General features: G+C 37.0%; 1 protein-coding gene across 6 annotated transcripts in view; it reads right to left on the reverse strand.

Annotated features, from left to right (window-relative positions):
* Positions 1-25,221, reverse strand: part of LAMA2 (laminin subunit alpha 2) — a 302,596-nt gene extending 277,375 nt beyond the window's left edge. For 2 of the 6 annotated variants that reach the window (XM_085541686.1, XM_085541683.1), the window contains exon 1: positions 24,982-25,221. In XM_085541686.1, the coding sequence (XP_085397812.1) occupies positions 24,982-25,063 (82 nt within the window). In that variant the 5' untranslated portion in view covers positions 25,064-25,221. The remainder of the gene's footprint in view (positions 1-24,981) is intronic. The other 4 variants (XM_085541682.1, XM_085541681.1, XM_085541684.1 and 1 more) reach the window with 3 other exon arrangements.
* Between the last annotated feature and the right edge of the window lie 615 nt (positions 25,222-25,836).

Consider the following 25,836-nt stretch of genomic DNA (forward strand, 5'->3'; position numbering starts at 1 on the left):
ATATGTTAAGCATTTGCAGACATCTAGCTACACTGAAAACATACATAGGTTAAACCGGCAAGTATTATGACTCCGCTGAACTGTGAAAGTTGTACAGATTGGCTGCTTTACTAGTATTTTGAACATATATTATATTGTCATCATCTTTTGATTTACTTGATATGTTCTACTGTCAGATTAAAAGACTTCTATCTCTGTGAAATCCTATCCAGTTAACAGAGTAGCAACAGGTAGTCAAGATCAAGCAGTTTTAGCCTTTAATCTTCAGTGAATCATTGGATGCCTCAAAAAAAGGTATAGCCTTCTAAACTGACCAAGTAATTTACCTTCCCTTGCTGACTATTGCTGTCTTATCTGAATATAATAATTTCATAATTCATTTGAATTTTGCAGAATTCAATACTTACATAATGTATAACTAAGGATAGAGAAACTGGACATACTCATAGGCATCTCACTATCTAGATCTTCTCAAAAACACATTCAAGAAAAAGTATTTTAATTTAACTATGCTAACATAAAAGTAATTTTTAAGAGTACAGAAGCAAGTTCAAGAAGACAATTTTACCTTTCTCAAGACAGGAATTCTCCAGACCTTTCACCTTAACAACACAGTGGTAAGTGGTGAAAGTCTGGCTTCGCTTCAGCAGAAATCACAGTGACATGAATGTGAAAACACCGCACAAATACTGTAAGGCTGTCAGATCATTTGGGACAATTTCCAGTCTGCTATATATTATTCATATGGCATGTTGAAGCTTAAACTTGAACACCTGGGGGAAAAGAACCAGGTCTGCCCTGGGAGCACAGGTGAAGGCAATTCAGCTGCATGACTGGAAGGGGTGGAGCCTGGCTGCACATCTCCTAGGCCCCATTTAAGGGTTGTTTGCTTAGCAAAGCTTTCTCCTGTGAAACTAGACTTTCCTGATATGGGTGAGCAATTTTCTTCCTTTCCTTTATAGCGCCATTCTATCATGATGATCTTTCTACCACCGCACCTTTATTATAACACTTTTCCCACTGTATTGATCTGTTTAATTGTTGTAATGATATTGATGCACTGTGTTCAGATTTTAATTGCTGGGAATTAGTTAATTTCTGTAATGTTACCTGATGTGTTAGTCTTTTAACTGTGACTTACAGCATATGTTAACGATTTGGCTTAAAAATAATAATAATAATTTGAATATCTATGCCAGATAGAGACATAAGTTCGGTGATTATGTGAATGGTGCATCTATCTTTTATCTGTGAAACAACTAATGGACTAATTACTCACTATAGTTTCTCAATAAAATTAATCCACTTCTGCATCACTTAAACAGCAAGAGTAGAATTAATGGAGGAAGGGAATCCATGTATGATTTTAATTTCTGCATAATTATAGAGAACAACTGAGGAAGGTTTATAGAGAAGACAGAAATACTCTAAGTTACAACCAAAAGAATGGTCAGTTTTCTGTGCCTTGTTAAGAAGAGAAGGTAGGGCTAATCCATATTGACAACAGATGCTTCCTCTCTCACCAAAGCAATAAATATTTTAAGAAGTATTTTAATTAAATAATATATGCCTCACTTGAATTAAAAGTTGCCTGAAAAATCAAAGAAACCAAACTGAAAAATACTACAGTTTCTCTAGAGGTAGAAAAGTACATAAGTAGAACAAAAACCATGGAAATCTATCTATATCTAGCATACTGTACCATTCATTTCATGTAAGATCTGCTTGTAACCACCTACTTTGCTAAGCATAAAAGAATTCAGGGGTAAAAAAATAAATAAATCTAAATTCTTTTGTTTAAAAGGAAAAACACACAACATGCTTTTGTTATAGAACATGTATCCCACTGAGTTAATCTGAAATCTAACTCAAGTCTCTATTTGCATAAGTACACTTGCATTTCAACAGCAATTTTCCTGAATATCACTGAAAGAACAGAAATGTCAGAATAATAAATAATTCATAGTAAAATGCTAAACAGCTGGAAGACATTCACCATCTTCCAGATGCAATACAAATAACTAGTATTTGTGCAAAAGCTCTAAGTTTGAGTCAATTTGACTCCTGCCTGTAATAAGTTCTTTTGGCACAATAGAAATATTTTGCAACAGGACAAGACGCAGATCAAATCCCATAAAAGCATACTCATAACAAACACAGACACTAGCTTAATTCAGCTTTCTATTATTTACCAATCACAATCATCACTCTTTCTGGAATCGTGTTGTGCAAATTTCATGGGAAGCAAATGCAACTCAAATTGTTTTGACAATTTACTAGAAAACAAGGAGGGAAAAAATATCAGAGACTTTCAGAAAGCACTAAGGTTTTTATAAAGATAGTACCTTCAAATCGTAACAGAAAAACAAATTCTATATTCATGTTAGAATTTCAGAAACAAAAACTTTAGCTGAATTTTTGTTTTTATGATTTGAAATTTAGAATTTTCTTAAAATGGAAAATGCAGAATTGGACACTGTTTACTAATACTTTTCTGATTATACAAATTAGTACAAACTGAAGGGCAGTGAGGGTATTACCATTAGTAAACCAAGAACAGATCTAGTATAGAGTAAAAACTACTTAAGGGGATTAAAGAATCTCACAAAGAAAGAATACAAAAATGATTCTTGGGGAGGGATGGGTGTGGAAATGTAGGAAAAAAACCTCTCAGAGTTATGTCTTGGTTCTGGCTTCAAAATTAATTTATTTTTGAAAATAAAATCTTTTTGCATTAATTGCTACAGACAATGACAGAAAAAAACAGAGTAGAGCAGAGTTCTGTACTTGGAGGCACAGAGAAGACTTCTTCATTAGACCTGATCACATGCTGCTCCTAGGCAATAGATTTTTACAAGATGCTTATAAATATCAGATTAGGTTATTTTGCAATCTATATTATGCTGCAAAACTTCGTATAAATTTGTTTATTTTAATGGTTGCTTAACCAAAGTTTATGACACTATAATACTTACTAGTAACAACTTCGGATTTCCTTGTAGATATGTTATAACGATCATAAACAGCCTCTGCACAAGAAAGGATCCTCTGGCACGCTACCTGATTTTCTGTTTACGGTTTCTCTGGGATATAAGTTATTAAATCTGAGATGTATTGGACTTTGGAGAATACTAATTTTAATGAGGTTAAGCTGATCAAAGTAAACTAAATAATTTAGAGAACTAAATATGTCAACTTTGTTGAAATGCATAACCTAACAAAGTTTATTATAGTTGTTTCATGAGACTACTTCTTAGAATTCAATTTTCAGTTAATTTTTAATCTAATCACGAAAGTACAATGCACTTTGATAGCCTCCAATTATCAATCTGCAGCAAGATTATTCTTTGCATTAATGTAATGCCAATCAGTCTACCACTACCTTGAACATTATATTTTTACTTTTCAAATGCTGGTACGACATCTGCCATTTTCCTGTTTTCCCCAAAACAATGCCATAATCTGAAGAGGTCCTGGGATATGACTTGTCCATCTTAATTTCTAAATAAACCAATGCTTGTATTCAACTAGCTACAGAAGGCAATCCTAACCACACTGTGGTGACGATCTTATGGTGTTACTTCCAAGTTTCACAGTAAAATATGATTTGAGTATCAGCTACAACAGTGTCATTATAATAATGACAATTCAGAATAAATAAGACTTCTATATTTAAAATGAATCAGAAGAAAACTATCTTAGGCTGCTGCCCATTCATTTATCATTCATTCTCCATGTGAGGTTTCTCACTCACCACTGAAAATATCACTTTTGAGAATGACCAGCTAGAGAAGCACTGACTGTCTGTATTTAGAGTATGTATAACAATTATACCAAAACTCTATTTTATATGACTTCTTTGGGCAAAAGTCTGGAAGTTTCTGCATCCTTTATTCAACTTAGACTCTGCTTAGAGACTAAACTCCATTACTGCTTGAACATCACCTCAGTTCTGAAAACATATGTATTGTCAACTAACTAAACCCTGCAGAGCATGGATGTCCAGCCATTTTATTGCCTGGACTGCACTAAGAGAATAGGAATTGTCTTAGACCATATATATATATGTATATATATATTTGTAGATTTGTATATATATATATATATATATGTAGATTACTCAACTGCTACTTAGTCCTCATATGAAGGGAACTATCAAGAAATCTTCTGTAATCTAAAGTAATTTTTTTCTTGCATCTTTTTCCAATAGTTTCATTTAAAAAAAAAAATGACTACTAAACCTTATTAAAACCTTTTCTTCTACCAGAAACAGTCACACTAAAAAAACAGATAATTATTTTCAATGTGGTTAAAAACTCACAAAATACACTGCAGATGCTCATTCCTCCAAGATGGGATGTTATTATTATTATAGATGTCCTCAGGAGCATTTCAATGAGAGCAAAACACAGGCTCAGGTGTTTGGCAGAAACCTGGTAGCAAGTATATTTTCCAAATGTACTTAATGAAAAACAGATGACAAAGATCAAAACTGCCAGTCCTAATAATGTTCCCTTCAAATACAAGGTTCCTATACCCACATGACACAAAATCAAATGGTACTTATTTGAACAGTTCTCTCAGGATGTGATGTCTACATCATGCTATTCATGACACAACAGTTAAGCACTTTTAGCCAGGATTAGTCTGTGCACAGTGTGAGTCTCACTTATTTGCCTTTGTTTCTATTCCTACGCTTATGTTCATAGTTCTATTGCACATTCATAAAGAGTTTTAGTACTAAAGCAGTTTGATTCACGTAGGAAAAAGTTGCTAGGGTCAACTAGTGCATTTTCAAATGCAAGTGTCTGGCTGTCCCTTATACTTTGATCAAATGTCCAGATATCCAGATGGTCTAAGTGCAAAGCTGCACTGTGCAAAGCTGTAAAGAAGACACAAAGGAATACTTCCAATAACTTTAGCTAATCAACTGCCTTTTATAAGGCATTAGTGTGAAAATATTGAAAGCAGGAGCAATAACGTCTATATGTACCCAGGAAAGATAAACAGGAGAGAACATGCTGCCCCTTTCCAAATTGTCTGAGTCAGAGAACAGCTCACAACTCCAGACCACAGCTGGGATGCATGACACATTACTATCTGGTCCAAATCCTACTGACACATAAGTACTTGTATAGCTCTAAGCTGTTCTGCTTATCTAAGAAATCATGGTCCTTGCCTAAAGACCAACACACTGTCACCAGTTACTTGGTCATTAGGGTAGAAGGAATCAACCTTACTCTCATGAAGAAAAAGCAAAGATCCAATACTAATTTTTCCTCTGTATTTAACAAGATTCATTGTCAGCTACAGAATTTGGCATCTGACATGCTTGACTTCTTATGTCCAGTGAAATCAACCTTATGCAAAATAATAATCTAAATAAACTATCAGCAATTTAATTGCTAAAAATATTAAAATAATTTTTAAAATATATCAAACAATCCACAATCATTTAAGAAAACATAATTTACTTGTGCAATCTGATTTAAAAAAAGAAAAATGTAAACATTGTATTTGTTGAGATATTTTTTCATATAGCAAGTTTGGTCTCAGGTTTTATTGTTTTACTTTCTTGTGGAACAGGATGCAGAAGAATATATTTTCTACTAGTCAGTCCTGTTGATGATTTCCAGGCTGACATAAAAGTGTTATGTATCTACAGACTCCCAAAGGTGCTTCCTTCTCTCAAACAGAAAGAATTACAACATAGCTTACAACTTTTCCCAAGAACCCCAAAGTCTAATTTAAGCATGCATAATCACGAACTAATTTTCATGTCTTCACATCACTTAACTGTATATTACATTAAGTGCTGATATTACTTTAATATTCACTGATGCCTTTATTTTCTAACAGTAAAGATGACAGCCATTCTTCACAGTGACAATAAAGAAAAGGTGTCGTTCCAAAGCACAAGTTTACTTTTCAAATCAAGCCTTTGTTGTCTTCTATACATATTATTGTCAGTATGTCACTGCATCATTTATGCTGCTTCTTTAATAGTTTCTGTGAGCAATTGGAACATATTGATCAGAGGGACATATTTTTCCAACTCAGAGAGACTGTGGACTATAATGCTTAATGTATAAGATTTCCCTTTGAAGAAGGAAATGCAATACGAAATTAGGAAATTAGCCCAAAAGAATGGCATAGTTAACAGCCCACTCAAAGTAATTTTGTAAAACATCTGTTGATGTTTTAGGACACTTCCAGAACTTTCTTCCACGCTTCTACCCAACTGTAACAAAAAGAAGTACATACAATCTGACTGCCAACAAATAATTTAAAATTGAGTAAATAAAAGAAGTCTGCTTTATTAAACCTATTTTTAAAATGAGTTATATGAATTATAAATCATTTTGTTTGGCCAATACTCTGAAAGGCACATATAGCTAAAGTAGATGTAATAAGAAATTTGATTGAGTGCCTTTAATGGGAATGTTTTAAAAACCAAAACACAAAAGAAATGTTAACAGATGTATGGTAGAAAAGTTTGTTGTATTAAACGCTTAGGGGAAAAAAAGCACTGATGAGCATAAAAACAGATTGAGTAAATCGCCAACAATTTAATGAAGGAACAAGAAAGCAGAGAACTGAACTTCATGCCCCTAATATATAAAAGTCTGTACAAGGTCTAAAAAAAGTCTTACTGCAGCCTACATCAAACATCAGCTGTCTTTAACAACTTCATTTCTAATTTTTTATTGGTAGAGTTAATTACCTAAGATTTTGTGACACCTACATTTCTGCTAGAAGTTCTTGGAAGTCAAAAGCAGAGACTCTTGGTATCTTCTTAGGTTAAAGGTCTCTAGGATCCTAGATCAGCTGAAAAAATGAAACCAACGATGTCCTTTAAGGTGTACAAATTGTCTACAAGAAGAGAGTAAAATTATATCATAAAAGCACTTCCCAAAAATAAGAAAGGCATTAAGTCCTCTCAGATTTTCTCTTTCCTCTGAGCCTTCCTCTACCAAGAAGTGGAGGGGAAATTCCTCTTCCATCAGCCCTACCACATTTTGAGTGGTTTTAAGGACCACAACCATACACTAAGCCAAGCTTGAGCAAGAAGCCACTGGCGTATTCTTCTCCACTGATACAATATCTAAGTAGTTCTAAATTAGCTGCGTGACCATTAAAATAAATCCAGTAAGATGTGGTAGGCAGCTTCCTTAAAAGACAGCAAGGTTGACATCAGCTGTAAACAGATGACTTCTTTAGCCTTTGATGCCAACTTGCAAGTGCAAGAAATTAGCTTCTGTACTGAATTACTGACTTTCACGGCACCATTCCATGGATCAATTCTGCTTTCTAGAAAAAGAGTACTGGATCTTTCTTTGTCAGAACAGTGCATTTGTGCCACTATTTTATACCTTTACAGTATTACAAAATATTTCCCTACTAGCTTTCATGTATGCTTTGTTGATTTGTGTTTCTAAATAAGTCAATACAATTTAAGTGCATTGATTTATTTCGTTTTATTCAAATTAGAACCATTGCATTCCTTAATCTTTCAGGTTAAATTTATTTTCTTCTTTTCTTTATCCCTTCTTCCTACCTACTTTCCTTATGACATTTTTTGTGATTGATTGCTAGGAACTACGACAGAGGTTTTATCTAGAATGCTCAATCAGTACTGTCTGCTTTTGACAGTTTTCTTGCGCTTTATACCCTTCTCTTCACTTATAGCTCACACCCAAAGTTGGTAATTTTATAATATTTTTAAAATACAACTGTGATATTTCAGATAGAAAGTATAAGAAATTTACCATGTCAAAGAGAAATCGTATGAGACAAGTTGACTGAAGATCTCAGTCATTTGAGAGCTGGCCTGTGGAGTTGTGTAACAAAAGAGACAGTTTCAGCTCATCTGATGCTGTACAAGACAAAGGATGGGATAAGTTCCTTTAACATTCAGTAAGCCAAAGAGGCTAAATACTGAATTACGATAAAAAAATCATGTCGAGCTGAACAGTCAGATGGCAATTAGGTCATGCTGACAGGGGAATGTAAGGGAACACATTCTTCCAGCTTGTGTACTTTAGACGACCAGGAGCTTTGGATTCCACCTCAGCAGGGCAGAATCTTTTCTAAGAGCTATTTTAAGTTTCTTTTTTAAGAGAAATACAGTAACATTGTTAGAAAAAGAAAAAAAAAAAAAAAGCTTTTTATTAACATGCTAGGCATTTTAATATTTTTAGCACCCTACTGGGCATCAAATAAGCTTTCCTGTCTCAAAGGTTTATTGACAACAAACTGCGCATAAATCACAAGAGAAAAGCTTTTTTAGCACAGACTGAATGCTGTTATTTTTAAAGTAAATTATAAGATCAAAATAAATGATGGAGGTGGAGATCTACGGTCTTCCATCATGTCTCAAGCCTGTTGAGGGATTTTAGACTACTCTACCAGAAGAAATGTTATTTATACAACAGATATATAAGGAAGTAAAGCTTATGAGCTTAGAACTATTTCAAGTTTCCATTTCGTTTTCCTTCTTCTACCTGATCTCCTTATAATACATTTTCAGGAATGTAGGAGTTGATTCACTGCATCAAATTCATGTTTCATTTATTGTATGAGGTTGAACACAGTGACCACTAAGTATTCTAGAAGATGCAGAAAAAGACCACACCAAATCAACAAGGAATACTTTTCTGGGCTTCTGTTTCAATGTTATTGTTTAATAGTATTTTTAAAAATGTTGAAATCCTTCATTATAAAGTTTCTGTCTGCACTCAATACTCCTTTTATTAGTGTTGTTCTCAGTCTCCAAATATTTGTTCAAATTATTTCCAAATGTTGGTGCCAGTATATAGTAATAATAGTAATAGTAATAGTAATAGTAATAGTAATAGTAATAGTAATAGTAATAGTAATAGTAATAGTAATAGTAATAGTAATAATAGTAATAGTCTCGTGCGGATTGGAAGGGACCTTAGAGATCATCGAGTCCAACCCTCGGGATTCGAGCCTCTGTGCTGCAGAGCGGCACTTCTACCACTTGCGCCACAGGGGATTCGAACACCGGGGCCCCGGTGTTGCAATGCGGCATTCCTACCACCTGCACCACCGGGGCACACATATGTGTCTGAGAGCTTTTATACATTTATATTTTTCATGGTTCTATATATTCCAGGAAATTTTTCCATATCACAGTTCATTTTAGATATATATTTTAATCTATCTATTCTCAACTAAATTAGTTTTAGTTCTACCAATAGGAGAAGACCTCAGTGTTTATCTAGATCCCCTATAGCATACTTTGGCTTGTTAAATTTACATCATAAAATTACAGCCTACTTATATAGATAGCCTCAAAATTAAATCATTATTGATCCTGTGGTTTCAAAACTTCTTATAAATCTGATCTAATAAGAAACTAAAGAAAACCCCTTTTTCAACATCTTCATGTATTGTCTGCTAAGAATTTGCAATCTAGGGTATATTACAGTTCTCAGCTGCACAGTATACTTACTATTACAGCTTCACATGCTACTTGGGTTTCCTTTCCTACAGCTTAGGCCTATAACACTCAACTACGGAAACGGGGTTGTATAAAAGGCCTTTCAGCTCCACCCTAAAGTTTTCCATTCCCAAAAGGAGCCTGGATGCAAATGCACCACTGAAGGATTTTCATGTATCTACCACCATGCCACTTGACAAGAAAAGAAGTTTTCAGCCTTAGGACAAACAATAAAAGGAGAAGTGTTGCAGAATATATCCGTAAGAATCTGCATGTGGTACTGGATTGTACCTTTTCAGGCTTTATAGATGGTAAGAAAATTACTCAACACTTCAGTTTTTTACTATTGTAAAGTCAATTTCCATTTTACATAAGTTGACAAAGAAGAATTACTCCTTTGAGAAACAAGACAAAGTCATCCCCCAGGAGTCAGTACTGGGTCAGGTCTTGTTCAACATCTTCATCAATGACCTTGATGAGGGGATAGTGGCCACCCTCAGGAAGTTTGCTGATGACACGAAGTTGGGAGGATTGGCTGACACACCTGAAGGCTGTGCTGCCATTCAGCGAGACCTGGACAGGCTGGAAAGCTGGGCAGTAAGAAACTGGATGAGGTTTAACAAAAGCAAGTGTAGAGTCTTGCACCTGGGTAGAAATAACTGCATGCACCAGTACAGGCTGGGGGAAGACCTGCTGGAGGGGAGCTCTGCTGAGAGGGACCTGGGCCTGGTGGATGACAGATTGGCCATGAGCCAGCAGTGTGCCCTTGTAGCCAAAAAGGCCAATGGCATACTGGGGTGTATTAAAAAGAGAGTGTCCAGCAGGTTGAGGGAGGTGATCCTCCCCCTCTACTCTGCCCTGGTGAGGCCTCATCTGGAATATTGTGTCCAGTTCTGGGCTCCCCAGTACAAAAAAGACAGGGATCTCTTGGAAAGAGTCCAGTGGAGGGCCACAAAGATGGTGAAGGGCCTGGAGCATCTCCCCTATGAGGAGAGACTCAGGGAACTGGGTCTGTTTAGCCTTGAGAAAAGAAGGCTGAGAGGGGACTTGATCCAGGTTTATAAATACCTGAGGGAGCCATAGTGGCGAGGCTGGTCTCTTTTCAGAAGTATGTGGGGACAGGACTAGGGGTAATGGGATGAATCTACAGCATAGGAAGTTCCACACGAATGTGCGGAAGAGCTACTTTACAGTGAGGGTGACGGAGCACTGGAACAGGCTGCCCAGGGAGGTGGTGGAGTCTCCTTCTCTGGAGATATTCAAGACCTGCCTGGATGCCTACCTGTGTGACGTGGTGTAGGGAGCCTGCTTTGGCAGAGGGGTTGGACTCGATGATCTCTAGAGGTCCCTTCCAACCCCTACAATTCTGTGATTCTGTGAAAGACCAAGACAAGGAATCTTAATTTCTAAATATACATGTAAGGTATTAAGCAATGTCCCACAAGTAAGTGCATGGTGATAAAGTACATGGTGCCTTTTATTCCAGTGTATTTTATTTTCTGGATGTCTTTTGCCTTCCTGAGTTGCAACCAGAAAATGGAAAGATATCAGAAGAGTTTTCACTCATGCTAATAATAAACTTACATCTGATTAAGCATAAAAGTCAATCAAAATACGTATGACGTACATAAACATGGCATGGAGATATCTGTGATACTCAGTTCACTTACTTTGGAAACAGTACTAACACACTCAAGAGTTTGAATTATGTCCATCAACATTTGTATTAGCTCCATCATATTCCAAAATATAAGTTTTCATTACATATTGGAAGCCAAACAAAAAACTCAAAAAATACTAAGAATACATTAATTTCAGTAATACGTAAGTGACTAGTAAGTGACCAAGATCTTTGAAATGCCTGTTATGATTTGTAATGCTTTCGTGACTCTAGATCACACTAAAAATTACAGGGGGGTTGAAACTAGTTGATCTTTGAGGTCCTTTTCAACACAGGCCATTCTATGATTCTTTGCAGCATGTCTGCACTTACCACTAACCAAATCAAGGAGAGAAAGTGTTACCAGTATTATATTTACTTGCTGACTTTGTCAAATGTAGCTTAACTTCAGTGAACTTCAGCTGTAATGTGCATTGAATGACTGCAATTACAGTCATTCCATATTCCTAGGAAGGCAGTTTAAGAAACAACACAGGTAGCGGAACATTCTCCCAGAAAAAGTCTAGCCTTATTAACTTAGATTACTATTGTACTTGTGAAGCATGAATATTATTTAATTTTATAGATGTATGACTGCAAAAGACACAGACAAGTAGGTATGTATCTTGTTTTTTAATGCTACCAGGAATATGAAGTAGAGTATCTTACATTTAGAAGAGTTTTTCAAAGTACCTTAGACAGAGATAAAATATATGACATATCCAGGATAGCACAGATAGTAATAGCACCCAGAGGGAAAATAATTATACACATTTGCTACTTAAATGCCTGGACAGATCTACAGCATGTACTAAAGTTGTCTTCTGTCCATAATATACCTGTTATTATTATTCACTAGCCTTTTAGAAGATTTTTGAAGTTCGTGTTCCTGTAGTTTCTGCACCTCCCCCAGATTACACCAATTCATCTTTTTAAAGATATTGCCACCCTCTAAGGCCACTTTTCCAACTTGTAAGTCATTTCTCACATTTTTCCTTGTTTTTCTGTAGTAAGGAAAGGTGGCTTTTAGTAAATCTGAAATGTCACCTCACTAGTACTTGCTGAGGTTTCAAACAATTTTGAATGTTACAAGGTTCAGAGACATATGTTGTTTTGTGTCTTTCAGGGAGATAAAGGCATTATTAAGATACTTTATATCTGAAGGAGGACTTCACACCCAAAAAGCTCACACGTTTTTCCCTAAGTGCACTAGTTTCTCTAATGAATGATTTCATCCATTATAATCCTCATAATGCTCATGAGAATGAGAACTTAGATCAAACTGCTTTGGGTTTGGATATGGAAAGCAGTCTCCAGAGTTCTAAGGATGTTTATTTAAATGGATGTGGAATAACCAACTGAATCACAATTCCAGATCCTAAAAATTACAGGATTAATAACACAGACTTTTCAAACTTCTAAATATAGGCTTCTAACCTTTCTACCAAAACCAAAAATGGAGTCTCTTGAGAGAATATCTTAAAGATCTCTAACTTTTCCAGGATCAATTGAATATATATATACACACATATTCATATTTAATATAAAAAAAAAATAAAATAAAATTGAGGTATGAGAGTAGAAGATAAAGGTGCTTTGAATAAAACGTAAATGTAGCATAAAATAATATTTAACTTCATTTGAACCAAACAATCATATAAGTTGCAATTGCTTATCACTCAAAAGCAAGTCTACACACAATTCCAAAAACAAAAATGTTCTTCCTCTTCTGATAAGGAACAGTTAATCACACATCACAGCACAGATACAGATAACAAAGAGCATGCATTTATAACAGAGGTTGATTTTGGACCCAAGATTGTTTTATCTGGCATATCAGCAATACTACAGGAAACCATGCTCAATTTAGAATGCATGATGTTGAAAGATGCACAACATTATCAGATTTCCCATGCTGCATGTTGTTGCTCTAGGTAGCATCTTGAGACTGGTAACAAAATCCAGATGCAAATCTAGGACAATGTTTTTTAGCCTTTTTTGAAATTTATAACTTCCTCTTTATGTTGCTCAAATACAATGTTTGCAGTAGTTTATGAGCAAAGACAAAAAGATGGATTTTTGCCTAATTTAGAAAGTCACTGACCTAAATCTTTCATTTACTACTTGTCTTTCTACTGTCTGACTTTACAATAACAAAGCATTCAATTAATAACAGTAAGTGGACATGTTTCAAAAATCCCATACTGAGCATGTAAGCATTTATAAAATAAGGACACTGAAATCATAGCAGGTTAAGTGTAGTACAGTATCTAACTATTGAAAGTGCATTTATTACATCCAGCTTCACCCTCTTCTCCACACCACTGAAGATCCCCTAAGTACAAATATCACCTTTCAAAAACATATACTCATCATTGTACTATTTTCTTTGTCAACTGATATATATGGGGATCTAGCCACGCACATTCAGAAAGACTGCAAAAACATTATATTAGAAATATATGCATCTCTACAGAATATTTCCAATTAAGTGGAAGTACAGCAATAAGTTAACCATGTAATCACCAAGATAGGAAAAGACAGAGATTCAGCAACCTCCTTGTTCTGTATCTCAGGCATTTTCATAGTCTAAAATTAAAACTAAAGACTTACTCAAAACTGTTCCTGAAAATAACTAATTCAATTTAGTGTTTTAACGCAGTTAAATAATAAGTAGCAGTTCTAAACAGTAAGTAAGTTGCAACTTTGGCTGAGTAATGTACATGGTGATGAAATAAAAGTCCTCCACTCTATGGTATGGCATACTGGGGACAAAATTTAACTAAAAACTATAAGAAATATGACTGTTTGAAATTACCATTGGTCAAATGTTTCATAAAATATGCATATACTCATAAGTGGATGGGTAGGAGTGATTAATGTTCGTGAAATAGATGGGTGGGATACTGGAAATACCATCTGATGACAAGCCAATTGATATTTTGATCTTTACACATTCAGAACAGCTGTTTCTTCCATGCAGAAGATAAAGTGAAGAGATTTCAGCTTGGTTACACAGAAATTTAATTCCTAAGTTTAGGGTGGATCTGTCTTTTTTAAAAAACTTCCCTTTTCATTCCCTATCAACAATAAGTTTACCTTAAAAGTTAGCTGTCATTGTTCACTGTTATGAACCACTATGAAGCTGAAACAACTGATACAAGTATAGAAACAAAGTCTTATTTTAGCATAAAAGAACACTTACTAAAAGCTCACTATTGCAACTCAGTCACTAGTTTTCAACTATAGCTCATGCTGAAGACTTAGCTATTCATACTGACAGCTGTGGGACCCTCCAGCTCCTCTTGTTCTTACAATCAGCAGAAATAAATAGCTTATGCTTACATGTGTTCAGAACAACATTAAGACTGAACAAACTCTTATTTCCTGGATTGTATGCTCCCCTTTTAAAGACTGGGAATTAAATTCTTGCCTAGAAGTCAGTAAGATTTCCTTCTGTAATTTCAAACAAACCTAATTTTCACACTAAAATTAATGCACATCACATGATATCAGGTATTTTTAATCAGATATTTAAACTAACAGCCTTAAATAAAAACAGGTAATTAGAAAATTATTTCCTTTGACTCTCTATAGATCTGATCTAGCAATGAATACATATTTTCTATTTCGTTTCTAGAAAATAATTGGAGATATACTGTCATACCATAGACAAATGCTACATTTTAAAACTGAATTCAATGAATAAAGGTCTGCTGTACTAGAATATAATGACTTCTTAACATGAAACTTAATAATTACTAAAAATTTTTAAACATTGATCTGGGTAATTTCATCTCATTGTAGAAGGTCTTAATAATATTGACTCACTTTGAACTTTGTTTTTTTACAGAAGTACTTGATCAATTAACAGATTCATTTACCAATGTATTTTCAATTAATTGGGAATATTTATGCTCATACCATGCGGCAAAAATCTTCACTATTTCCTAGAAAGAGTTCTGCTTTTGGGGCAAGAACAGACTAGAAAAATGCCCTTCACACTCCATAATCAAAGTAATTCATCTATGCAGTGTAAATACTTCTCTAGTCCCATTTGACACTGGGGGTATGCTAAGTACTCATAGGAGTACTTAGGCCCCTCAGCCTCTGTTACACACAATGAAATTGTAGAATTAAGATAATAGATAGTCCATGCAACAGTTACTGGGGAAAAACAACCTTTGGTGCTTTCATAACAGCAATACATAAACACAGAGACTAGCAACAACTGATTGAGAGGGCTAATAGTTTAAGTCCATATTTTGCATGTTAAGGGTTGGCTTCTTAGGAAAATATGTACAACTGAAATGAAGGAAAAGTAAAACAATTAGAATTTCTTACATGACAGATGCACAAATGGTTCACAGAACAGAAGTAGAAGAGTAAAAAGAGTCTCTACATTGGAGGTATAATGGATTGGTTTTGAATGGACTGCCTCCAGATTTTCTCATCCTCCAAAGAGATTCTCATAAAAAGTATACAGATCACACCTAAACAATCCTGTATAGAACTGGAATTCCTGAGTACTATAGCATCTGACAGATAAAGAGGAACACTTATTTCATGCTGGACCTTTAATAGATGAGCCATAGGAAAATGACTGCATACTTTTCACTTGAATATTCCTTTTTCTCCTGCTAGTTGAAGAAACCAGGTTCTGTAGATAACTACTAGTATTACAACTATTACAGATAAGCTTCCAGTATCACTACTGTTCAGCTCTATCACTTCAATTTAAGATTAATTATATCCCAAGCCAGACATACACCTTGTCAAAACTTTTAAAAAAACTGTCCTTCAATCTTCTCCCAGCATTAGCAATATGCTAACTTATGTCTAAACTCAAAAAGTAAAAATATAAAAATACAAATTACCATGATGCTTAATAAAATGGTTTATATATCCCCATATCCTCTCTGCTGGTTAGGTTTTCTTGTTCAAGGAAAGACAGGAACACATACATAAAGCAATACTTTCCTGCCATGTGCAGTCTATCTTCAAGAATTCAGTCAGGGTATGATTAGCTGGTACTTCACTAGAAGTACTATCTTAATTTTTGTATTTTATGGAACAGTACTGGCTGGTAGCCAACTGGTTGGAAAGCAGCTTTGTAGGGGTCCTGGTGGACAAACTGAACATAAGCCAGCCACGTGCCCTCTCAGCAAAGGATTTCAAGAATTCTAGCCATCATTAGGAAGAGAGCTGCCAGAAGCATGAGGTAGGTGATCTCTGCTCAGCAGTGGTAAATGCACACATAATTGCTGTGTGCAAACACAAAAATGCTGAGTACAAGGTATAGACACTTTGGAGCCAGGCCAGCATAAGGCCACAAAGATAACTGGAGATTGGAGCATTTGTTCCACAAGTTGACAGTGAGAATACTGGGACTGCTTAGCCTTAAGTAATGTCTCTCTGATTCTAATTGGTGGTGTTGTTTCCTCATAAACCTCTTACCTTCCAAATCATAAGAACACAAAACTCAAGAGGAGCTAGGATAGAAGTGAAAGGAGCAGTAACATTCCAGAATGAGAGTCTCTTTTCATTTCACAATCCTCTCACATTTCTCAGCACCCATCACTGTGTAGTATCATCTCAACTCCCTAATCATTCAGCAAGCACTGGGAAGTTTCAAGCTGTCCTGATACACACCTACCTCTACTTCCTTTTCCATTTATGATCCTTCAGTCCCCACTCACTTTCCTCAACTTTATCTGTTACTCCCCAGTTTCACTTGGTTTCTTTATGATTTTCTTTTCTCCTAACCCTTTCTCCAACTCCCTCCAAAATAGGGTTCTGACATTCAATTGGGAGAAATAACATAGACTACTGAGATACTGTGGTCATTCTCTGTATGTTATTCCGCATCCCACAAAGGTTTCTAAGTGCTCCCTTACTGGCATCCCTTTACAGACTCTCTGTCCGTAAATTTGTCCAAGTCCTTCTTGAAACTGTTGGTGTTCTCTATCAGTAAACTCTTCTATGGCGGTCAATTCCAGAAGTTCATTATCCTGTAAGATGAATTTTACCCTTTAATCTAATTTCCACACAATTTGCATCAGAGCTCCTAAGTTCTGTACTTGGTGGATAGTAGTTCAATGTTCACCTTTACTTTTGCCTTTGTGATTGTACAAACCTCAGTCAAAACAGAGAATGGTTTGGCCTGCAAACAACCTTTAAAGATGATTTAGTTCCAACTCCCTTACCATGGGCACAGACATCTTCCACTAGAGTAGGCATTTTCAGCCCACAGCCTGGCACACCTTGCACTGTGGCCACCCCTGCCCCATCACAGCAGCAGCTCTGTCTCTGCCCCACTAAGTGGCCTGGCTTGGCCCCTCAGCACCAACAGAACACCAGAGCACTATTAGCCCCACTGGACTGAAACCAGGGCATGAGGAGAGTGCACTGTAGTACTAGCTCAAGTTAATACAAATAATTTTATGGGTTTTGATATGCTGTCTAAATACATTCTTGTGAATATCACAAAGGCTGAACCTTCCCATTCTGATAAAAGAATATGAAAATAGTTTTCAAGACTGCTGAAAAAAAAGTCATAATTTTGGGATACTTTTGATTCTATTTTCAGTTCACATAAATATATTACCTGCACGTATTCAGATGGAAGCTATAGAGTTGCAATTAAAAAAAATAATCTTGTCTCTTTACCAGACTTTTATAAGACCTCCTTTTTAGAGAAAAAATGGCAACCACTGACCTCGATCTACATTTGCTGAATGTTTGTAGAGACCAAACATTGGATATGAGAACAATAAGGTGATGGGTGGTGTGTTTTAGTAGCAACAACAGTGATAACCTCCACCGGTACAGATTCTTACAAGCACAGCATGCAGACTCTTGTTCATCCCTGGCAAAAATGCATAGGTAGTGGTGATGATTATGTGGAGAGATAGTGTTTTGTAGCTAAGAATTTGCTCAATCAAGCAGTGTTATTGTGCTCTTTGTATCTGCTGTAATTTCCATGGAAATAAATAGGAGGCATTACTTTTGGAATGACCAAGGTATCTGCATCCAAAGAAAATTCCTCTTCACTCAGTGCAATCCAGGCAATCAAAAAAATTGGACATATGTGCATTAGAGGTTGCTCCAAGTCCCATACAACCTTCCCTTGAGTAGAGAAGTGGCATTCACAGCTTCCAAGTGCAACCTGTTCTGTCACTTCCTTGATATTTCCACTCCCAACCCAAGGATCCTGATTTTTTTGAGTCTCCCTTTCTAAGTTCACTGCTCCAAGCACTTAGTCATTTTAATCACCCTTCTCAGTAACTTTCAAAACTCCATTGTATCACACTTAAGATGCAGAGATCAGAGCTAAACACAGCACAGAAGATATGGGGGAACACAAAGTTTGATTTAATTGAAAAATGACGTCCACTATCTTGTTCTCAGCATCCTCCCTCATGATGTCCACTGCTCTTTTGCATGTATATATGTTATATATTTGCTTCTGCCACATATAGAGCCAGAGACTCAGCAAACTCCAAAATTAATTTCCTGAGTTGCTGACAGTCCTGATTTCAGCAGTGCATACTTGCATAAACCCTAATCAGATTATTGATTATCTAAAGGCACAAGCTTATACCGAAGCTTATCTGGAGGTATCTGCTAACTTGCCTCCATGTACTTTCTTGGGGATCAGTAAACCCTTACACAGAAGTGCTGGTGCTCTTGCATTACATCACCTCTGAAGGAATGTTAGGACAAATAAGTATTTTAAGCAGAAGCAAAGTACTATATAATCAACCACACGTGCATTATTAACATGAAGAAACAATATATTAGAACACAGCTGCATTCGCTGATCCCTTTAGCTACTGTTATCTAAGGACAGCAAGAAGAGAAATAAGGAGAATAACAATACTGACCAAAAGATAAGTCATATCTTCCATGAATCAACAAATAGCTGATAACTACTTCAGTTCCAATTCATTCTTCTAAGATACTCTATTCTTCCCAAGTGACTCAAGCTCTTGATTAATACTATTGCCCTTTTCATAATTTTTCTGCATCACAAAAGTTTTCACCAATTAAACTGAGCTTCAAAGTCCCTTTTAAATAACTCCTGCCAAGGCAGCAAGCAGCCTTAGTGCATTTTCCCCTCTAGTTAACATGCTATAAAGCCAGTACATATGTTTAACTTTTAATTTTTCTGGCAAATGACCACCTTGTTTTCTGTGTCAAAGCTGCAGTTAGAGGGGGAAACTGAAGCTGCATGCATAATCAGTGATTATAGGGTATGCATGTAAAAGCTTCCCAGCAAATCTGACTTTAGAAAATATTTGCCATATTTACTATATAACCATAACAAAAGTGACGGGGGAGAAGTTGATCCAGCTTACACAGACTCTGAGCCCACACACAACCTTGTACAATGGAATTAAGTCAGAAAGCTGTGCCCAGCTGGAGACACTCTAGTCATGAGTGTATGTAGTACAAATATATTTTCCAACTAAATGGGCAGAAGCTGGTGGATGTCCTTGCATGGTAAAGAATAAGATTTTGTGCGAGGTCCAGTTCTTCTTTGAGAAGAATATTTAACAGAAATCTTTGTCCCTTTACACTAGCATCAAGAGCCAGTGAGGCTATGCCCTCTATATGGGGATTCTTTTATTCATTGTTAGTGTACTTTTGATACTCAACAATCATCTTTTTGTTGTCACTACAAGAAAGGCACACAAAATTCATACAATCAAACCAAACGTGCAACTGAATCACACTCAAATCACTGCTTCCAGAACTTGTGCATATGCACATGTTGAATTTGTTATTTGAAAACACCAGAAATAGAAATGTCCTGTATGTTTAATATGTTACTTTGCATTCTTAAGCAAGCATGGATTTCTTGTTTCATAGAGCTCTCTGGTTTCAGAGAATTCCATACTATTCATATTCCCTACAATTGTAGCCAGGTTTGGAAAATGCACAAAACAGTTATCACTGCAACCTAAGAACGCAGTCAATATGAAAATAATGTGTCCTATTTATCTCTAGGAAAACTACAACATATACAAAGAGCACAATAACACTGCTTGATTGAGGAAATTCTTATCTAAAAAAGGCTATCTCTCCACATAATCATCACTATTACCTACGCATTTTTGCCAGGGATGAATAAGAGCCTGCATGCTGTGCTTGTGCAAATCAGTACCAGTGGAGTTGATCCACTGTTGTTGTCAGTGCTGAGCTGTGCTCACCTCACTGTGCTCACATCCACTGTTTGGTCTCTACAGACATGCAGTGACTGTAGATGAATGTCAGCGGGTGCCATTTTTTTCAGCATGGAAGAATTCAATTATGTGCCTTTGCTTCATTCCCACTTCCACGTCAAACACCATTCTTTCAGACTGCCCCTGTGCTGCCATCTGTTTCATGACAACAACATGTAACGGAATATTGGTGAGAAGGCTCAGGCTCAGGCTACCATGAGATCAACATCCTCCTCTGATATCATAAGCCAACCAAATAGGAGGCATTATGTTCAGTGTAGCCATCATATTTTATCATACATATTTAGAAGCATGGTAATTTGTGTAAATAATGCCATTCAATTCATTTTTTCTCCCAGCTTTGAACTACAATGCCAGAGGTACAAGAGTTCTCAGTGCATGATACACTCTGAGGAAGTAAGTATAGATGCATTTTCCTATAATAGAACTGTCATATGTTTCTGTAGAACAGAATTACAGTCTGTTGAGCATCCTGCCTGAACAGAGGAATCATGCAGTTGTGTTCAGCATCTTCCAGCAGAAGATGCCCAAGTGAAAACTGCATCTAAAATTCTGAGGGTTTATCTGAAGAGGTTGTGTATATGTAGAAAAGTAAAATAAATCTTTGTTCAGCACTCACAAGTAGGCAGAAAACCAGTATCTCTGATTTATTTTTCTTGCACCTTTCAGTTCCCAGCTGCCTACCCACAACTTCACTCCACTTTACTAAAGCAGCAGGAAAAAAATACATTACGTTTCAAACTGTTCTCAAAACTCTTCTGATGAAAAATTATTCTTTTTAACTGACCCCAAACACTACCTTACTCATCAGGTAGGTGAAGAATTACAAGATATATCCATTTTCTATAAAAATCAATAGTTAATAAAATAGTTATAATAAATAGTATAATAAAATAGTTAATAAAAATAATTTTAAAAACAAACATTTTGTTCACATTTAGTAACTTTTTTTATCGCACCTTAGCTTCATTATGACAGAAGTAGAAGCACATGTGAGTTGTGACTAAAGAAGTTGTAACGGTATTTGTATAATCCACTCTGTAGAAATGTTCATCATTCTTCCCGAGGTTTCACAAGAGCTCCCTGGCATAATACTTCTACAGCTGCTTTAGAGATTATTGTTATTACAAGGTCTGATTCAAAGACAATGTCTGCTAGAGGAATCTGGCAGGGAGAACAGTCTAAGGCAAATCCGTGTGATGCTATGGAACAACTAATAGAGACCGAACCTCTGAAAAAGTTGAGGGCAGGAACTGCTAGACCTTTTAGTTTTCATTCAAAAATCCTGAGAGTCCTTCATTATCCCTCAGGACAAAAATCACAACAATTTAAGTTACTTTGTCTGGAGATACAATCATTTCCTAGCCAAAATAAATCCTAAACATGAAAAAGAAGTAAGGTCCAATCTCTACTTTAACCATGGTACAGAAGCAGTCCAAAACTCATTATCAGTTTCTTCATAATCTCTCTTATCTATATACCTTTGGGTTAAGAAGAATATCAAAACTGCATTAAAGCTGAAACTAGGAGATGACCAGCAACTACAGGAGCCAGTATAAGACAATAACACATAGTCATCAGCAGGAGCCTGCTTATGAACTAGCATTATTGGCAAGCATCAAGAAAATCTCTTTCCTCTTTCAAAGATATGATTGGAGACAGCATAAATTTTAGCAAACAACTTAGTCTGTATTTGACATCTGAAAGCAAGATGTTGGCTGTGCTATTGTTAGTATAGCCTGTGGTGTAAGAGCTCTCAGATACTATGGACACTGCTTTCATTAAGAAAGAAAAATATTCACTAGATACGGGCTTACTGACTAATATAAAAATAGGGAAAGAACAGGAAATGATCAGGTAAACCGACTGTTTTATATTTGCCTGTCTTTGTGTCCTATTACCATTCCTGACCTACAAATATAATAAGTCTGGACTTCAGGAAAGACAAACAAAAAATCCATACACTAGGGATTCATTGCTGCCTTTTATTCCGAAATGTGATAATCTCCAAAAACTGTCAGTCCAAGTAGTTGGATAAGAAATCAGAACATATGTGGGTGGACTCCTTCCTCCAGCCTGAACTAATTAAAAATGACTGTTTGTTGTATTATTTTAAAGGGGATTTATGGAACAGGTTAAAGATTCACAGTTCTGATTTTAGACTCCTAAAAAAATAAATAAAATTGTAAAATGAAAAATGAATACTAAGGGTTTTTATATTAAAATACATCTTAAGTTTCTACTTATTAGAGAAAGTCATGCATTCTTGTACAAGATCCACCTCTCCCAGTTTTGCTGAGATTTACTCAAGTCAAAGTGTGTACAAAAGCAGAGATTTATGGCTCTAGTCAGACTGGACAGTTCTACCTATTTCCAACACCTTATCCAGAATTTTAAATATTGTGTTTTCCTTTCTTCCATTTTAAGCCTAAAACTCATCTAAATACTCTGCTTTCACTGTCTCAAGCAATTATTAAATCAGATGGAATCAGGATGGACAATAATTTAAAAGTAAAATGTTACAAATAACCACAACATATATTTAGCTACAAAGCTACTTAGTAACCATAGTAGCATATAGAATGGATGAATGTAAAAGAGCATAGATATAACATACTATATGGCAGTTTTAAACTAAATTCTGAAAACTCACTTCAATAACCTTTGTCCGTAGATAAAGTAAAAAAAAATGTTGACCAACTGCAACATTCTGCTAATTTCATGTTATTATTCTATATTATTGATATTCACCCCTCATTTCCCTTTGACTTCTCGAGCGTCCTATCTACATCACCTGTTAAGAGTCAACTTACACTTGGGATTTTTTTGATGTGAAGGAACACCTGCACCTCCTGTGTTATCTTGTTGCTCTCAGCAGCTGACACCACAGATCAGGTTACAGCACAGCATTTCAGCTTCTTGTCCCCATCCCTAATACTGGTTATTCTTTCTTATGCTGTTACTACTTTGTCCCTCTCACATCTCATGAACCAAGGGTTAACTTTTAAAATAACATTATATAGTGCTTCAGTAAGTTTGCCTGAGCCATAAGTTAGGTGTATCTTTAAGAAACACTGTTAGAGGATGTGCACGTCTTTCTGGCTCCTGTACTACCATTTGATGAGAAATTCTACATGATACTTAGTGTTCATTCGAGGAGTAGAACAACACGTGTAGCAGAAACAAAAACTTAAAATTAACTCCAGGTTTCTGACCACAATAAATCTTCTACTGACTTAAAAACGGAAGAAAAAAGAAAAACAACCCACAGAATTACAGATTGTTCTCATGTTTGAGGTGCAAAATGTTCTTGAACTGTTCTGTTCTAAGAAACAACATGGGAATTCATTGTGATGTCTCAAATTCTGTTTTTCAAAGCATTGCAGCTCTGTTACATAATCTTCTCCACAGACATCTGACTGGTGCTAACAATTAGAGTAACACCATCCAGTATTTATGGGTATTGCCAAATAACTGTAGCTGGAAAAACAAGAGTTGTTAGCTCCAAAGGTATAAATCAAGGGTCTTGTAATACTTTTGTACATCATATATATCCTCCAGGACTTGATGAAATCACACTTTTCAAACTTTTTGCACTGCAAAGGAATTCAGTACCTTTTTGCCTGGGCAACACAGTGAGGTCCACACAGTGCAATCACCACCCAGCAGCTGTGACAGATCTCAGAAAGAAATTCAGAAGACAGTAAACGTCTTTAAAATTTGGCAGGCCAGCACTTGAACTCATCTGTGATTGTGTCCCATCATCATATTATTAACATGAAATTAGATTTGCTAGATTTCCTCTCTGAATCACCAGAACTCAGTTATAAGAGTGCAGCAACAGTGCAGCCTATGAAAGCCCAAGATGCCCACTTTCTCACTTAAGATAGTCACATCTCTTCAGAGTAGAGGTTTGGAAAACAAAACAAAACAAAACAAAACAAAACAAAAAAGCCAAATCAGTATTTTTCTACCTTCCATATTTGCCATTAATTCATCAGCTAACCACAGCATAATTCTGGGAGGGATTTTATCTCTGGGTTATTCTAGCACCTACACAGATGTACTTGATCAACGCTCATTTATCCTCATGCAGTAAGATTAGTATTAAGCAAGTTGAGACATTTGCCCTCTTCCCCCTCACTGCCCCCCCACCACCACCCCAAAATAACAGTGCATCGTATTTTTAAAGTTCAGTACACCCTAAACTGACCAAAAATTCCTAATGCCAAACGTTCAGCCTACATCGCGGCATCACACACTACTCGAAGCTAGAAGCTATTCCCATAGCTCTATTTTATTGCACCCATCGTCTATCCTTACTGAACTGCTTTTAGCAGGGCTAAAAAAGTTAAGAACATCAAGGCAGGCACCAGAAGTGGCACTGAGAGCTGAAGACGGTTTTTAAGGCTCTCCCATAAGATCCCATCGGCCTGACCACGTCCCAGGAAGCAGTGCCCGCCCGTCCCCCAGACTGGGGGCTACCCGTCCCTCACCCCGTTGCCACGGCCGCCCCCCACCCCGCGTCTTCCGCGGCCCCGGAGCGAGGCACGGGCTGCTGTCACTTCGGGACTCTCGCTCTCGTCACGCTCCCCGCTCCCCGGTACCTCTTTGCGGCGGCGGCGGCGGCTGACCCCGGCTGCAGAGCGCAGCCAGGAGCAGGAGGAATAGCAAACTTGCCCGTGCCATCGCTCCCCGGCGGCCGAACTGCCGGCCCACCCCGCCAGACGAGTGAGCTGCCGGAGAGAGGACCCCGGTGCCCCGGACAAGGAGCAGGACACACCCCTACCCCCTCCACCCCGCCCGCCGCTCTCCGCCCCGCCGCAACGGGACGGCTCTGAGCGAAGCGACAGGGACCTCCGGGCCCCGGGGGGAGCTGCGCGCTGCGGGTCCGCCGAGGGCCGTACACCGTGGGAGGCACGTGCATTAAGTGCAGTCGCCGGTGCCCGGCTCTCACAGCCCGCCCAGCCTCCTTGGGAACATCAGGTTTGCTCAAAGATAGAAAAGTACCAGCTTTCCTGGAAGGCATTTTGAAAATGGAAGAACAAGACTGCGAGCAAGCTTGTAAGCTTATTGGAGCAGGACATAATGGATGGTAATTGCTAGTAAAGCAAAGCTCGACTGAGCTACACGGTGTCTGCAGGAGGTGCCAAGAAGCTGCACAGGCCTGCTTCTGACTGCACAGCCACCCTGCATCCCCGCAGTCCTTCAGTACAATGCTTCCAGCTGAGCTTTCCTTGTATTTCACACTGAGATTTGATAATTGTGCGTGTTTCCCCATATAAGTACTCCAGGATGTATGCACACAAACACATCTTTAGTTGCTGAAGTCAACATTAAGCAACTTTTATGGGGACATCTGGTGTCCAGAAAAGCACATCTGAATTTGCTGCACTGCCTATTTCAGTTCTCAAACCGCAGCCTTTTCTGCTGGTGTATTTCTCTTGGTACATCAAACCAGA

Source organism: Coturnix japonica, chromosome 3, assembly GCF_054131305.1.
Source record: "Coturnix japonica strain WE chromosome 3, WE-NBRP24, whole genome shotgun sequence".
Classification (NCBI taxonomy): Eukaryota; Metazoa; Chordata; class Aves; order Galliformes; family Phasianidae; genus Coturnix; species Coturnix japonica.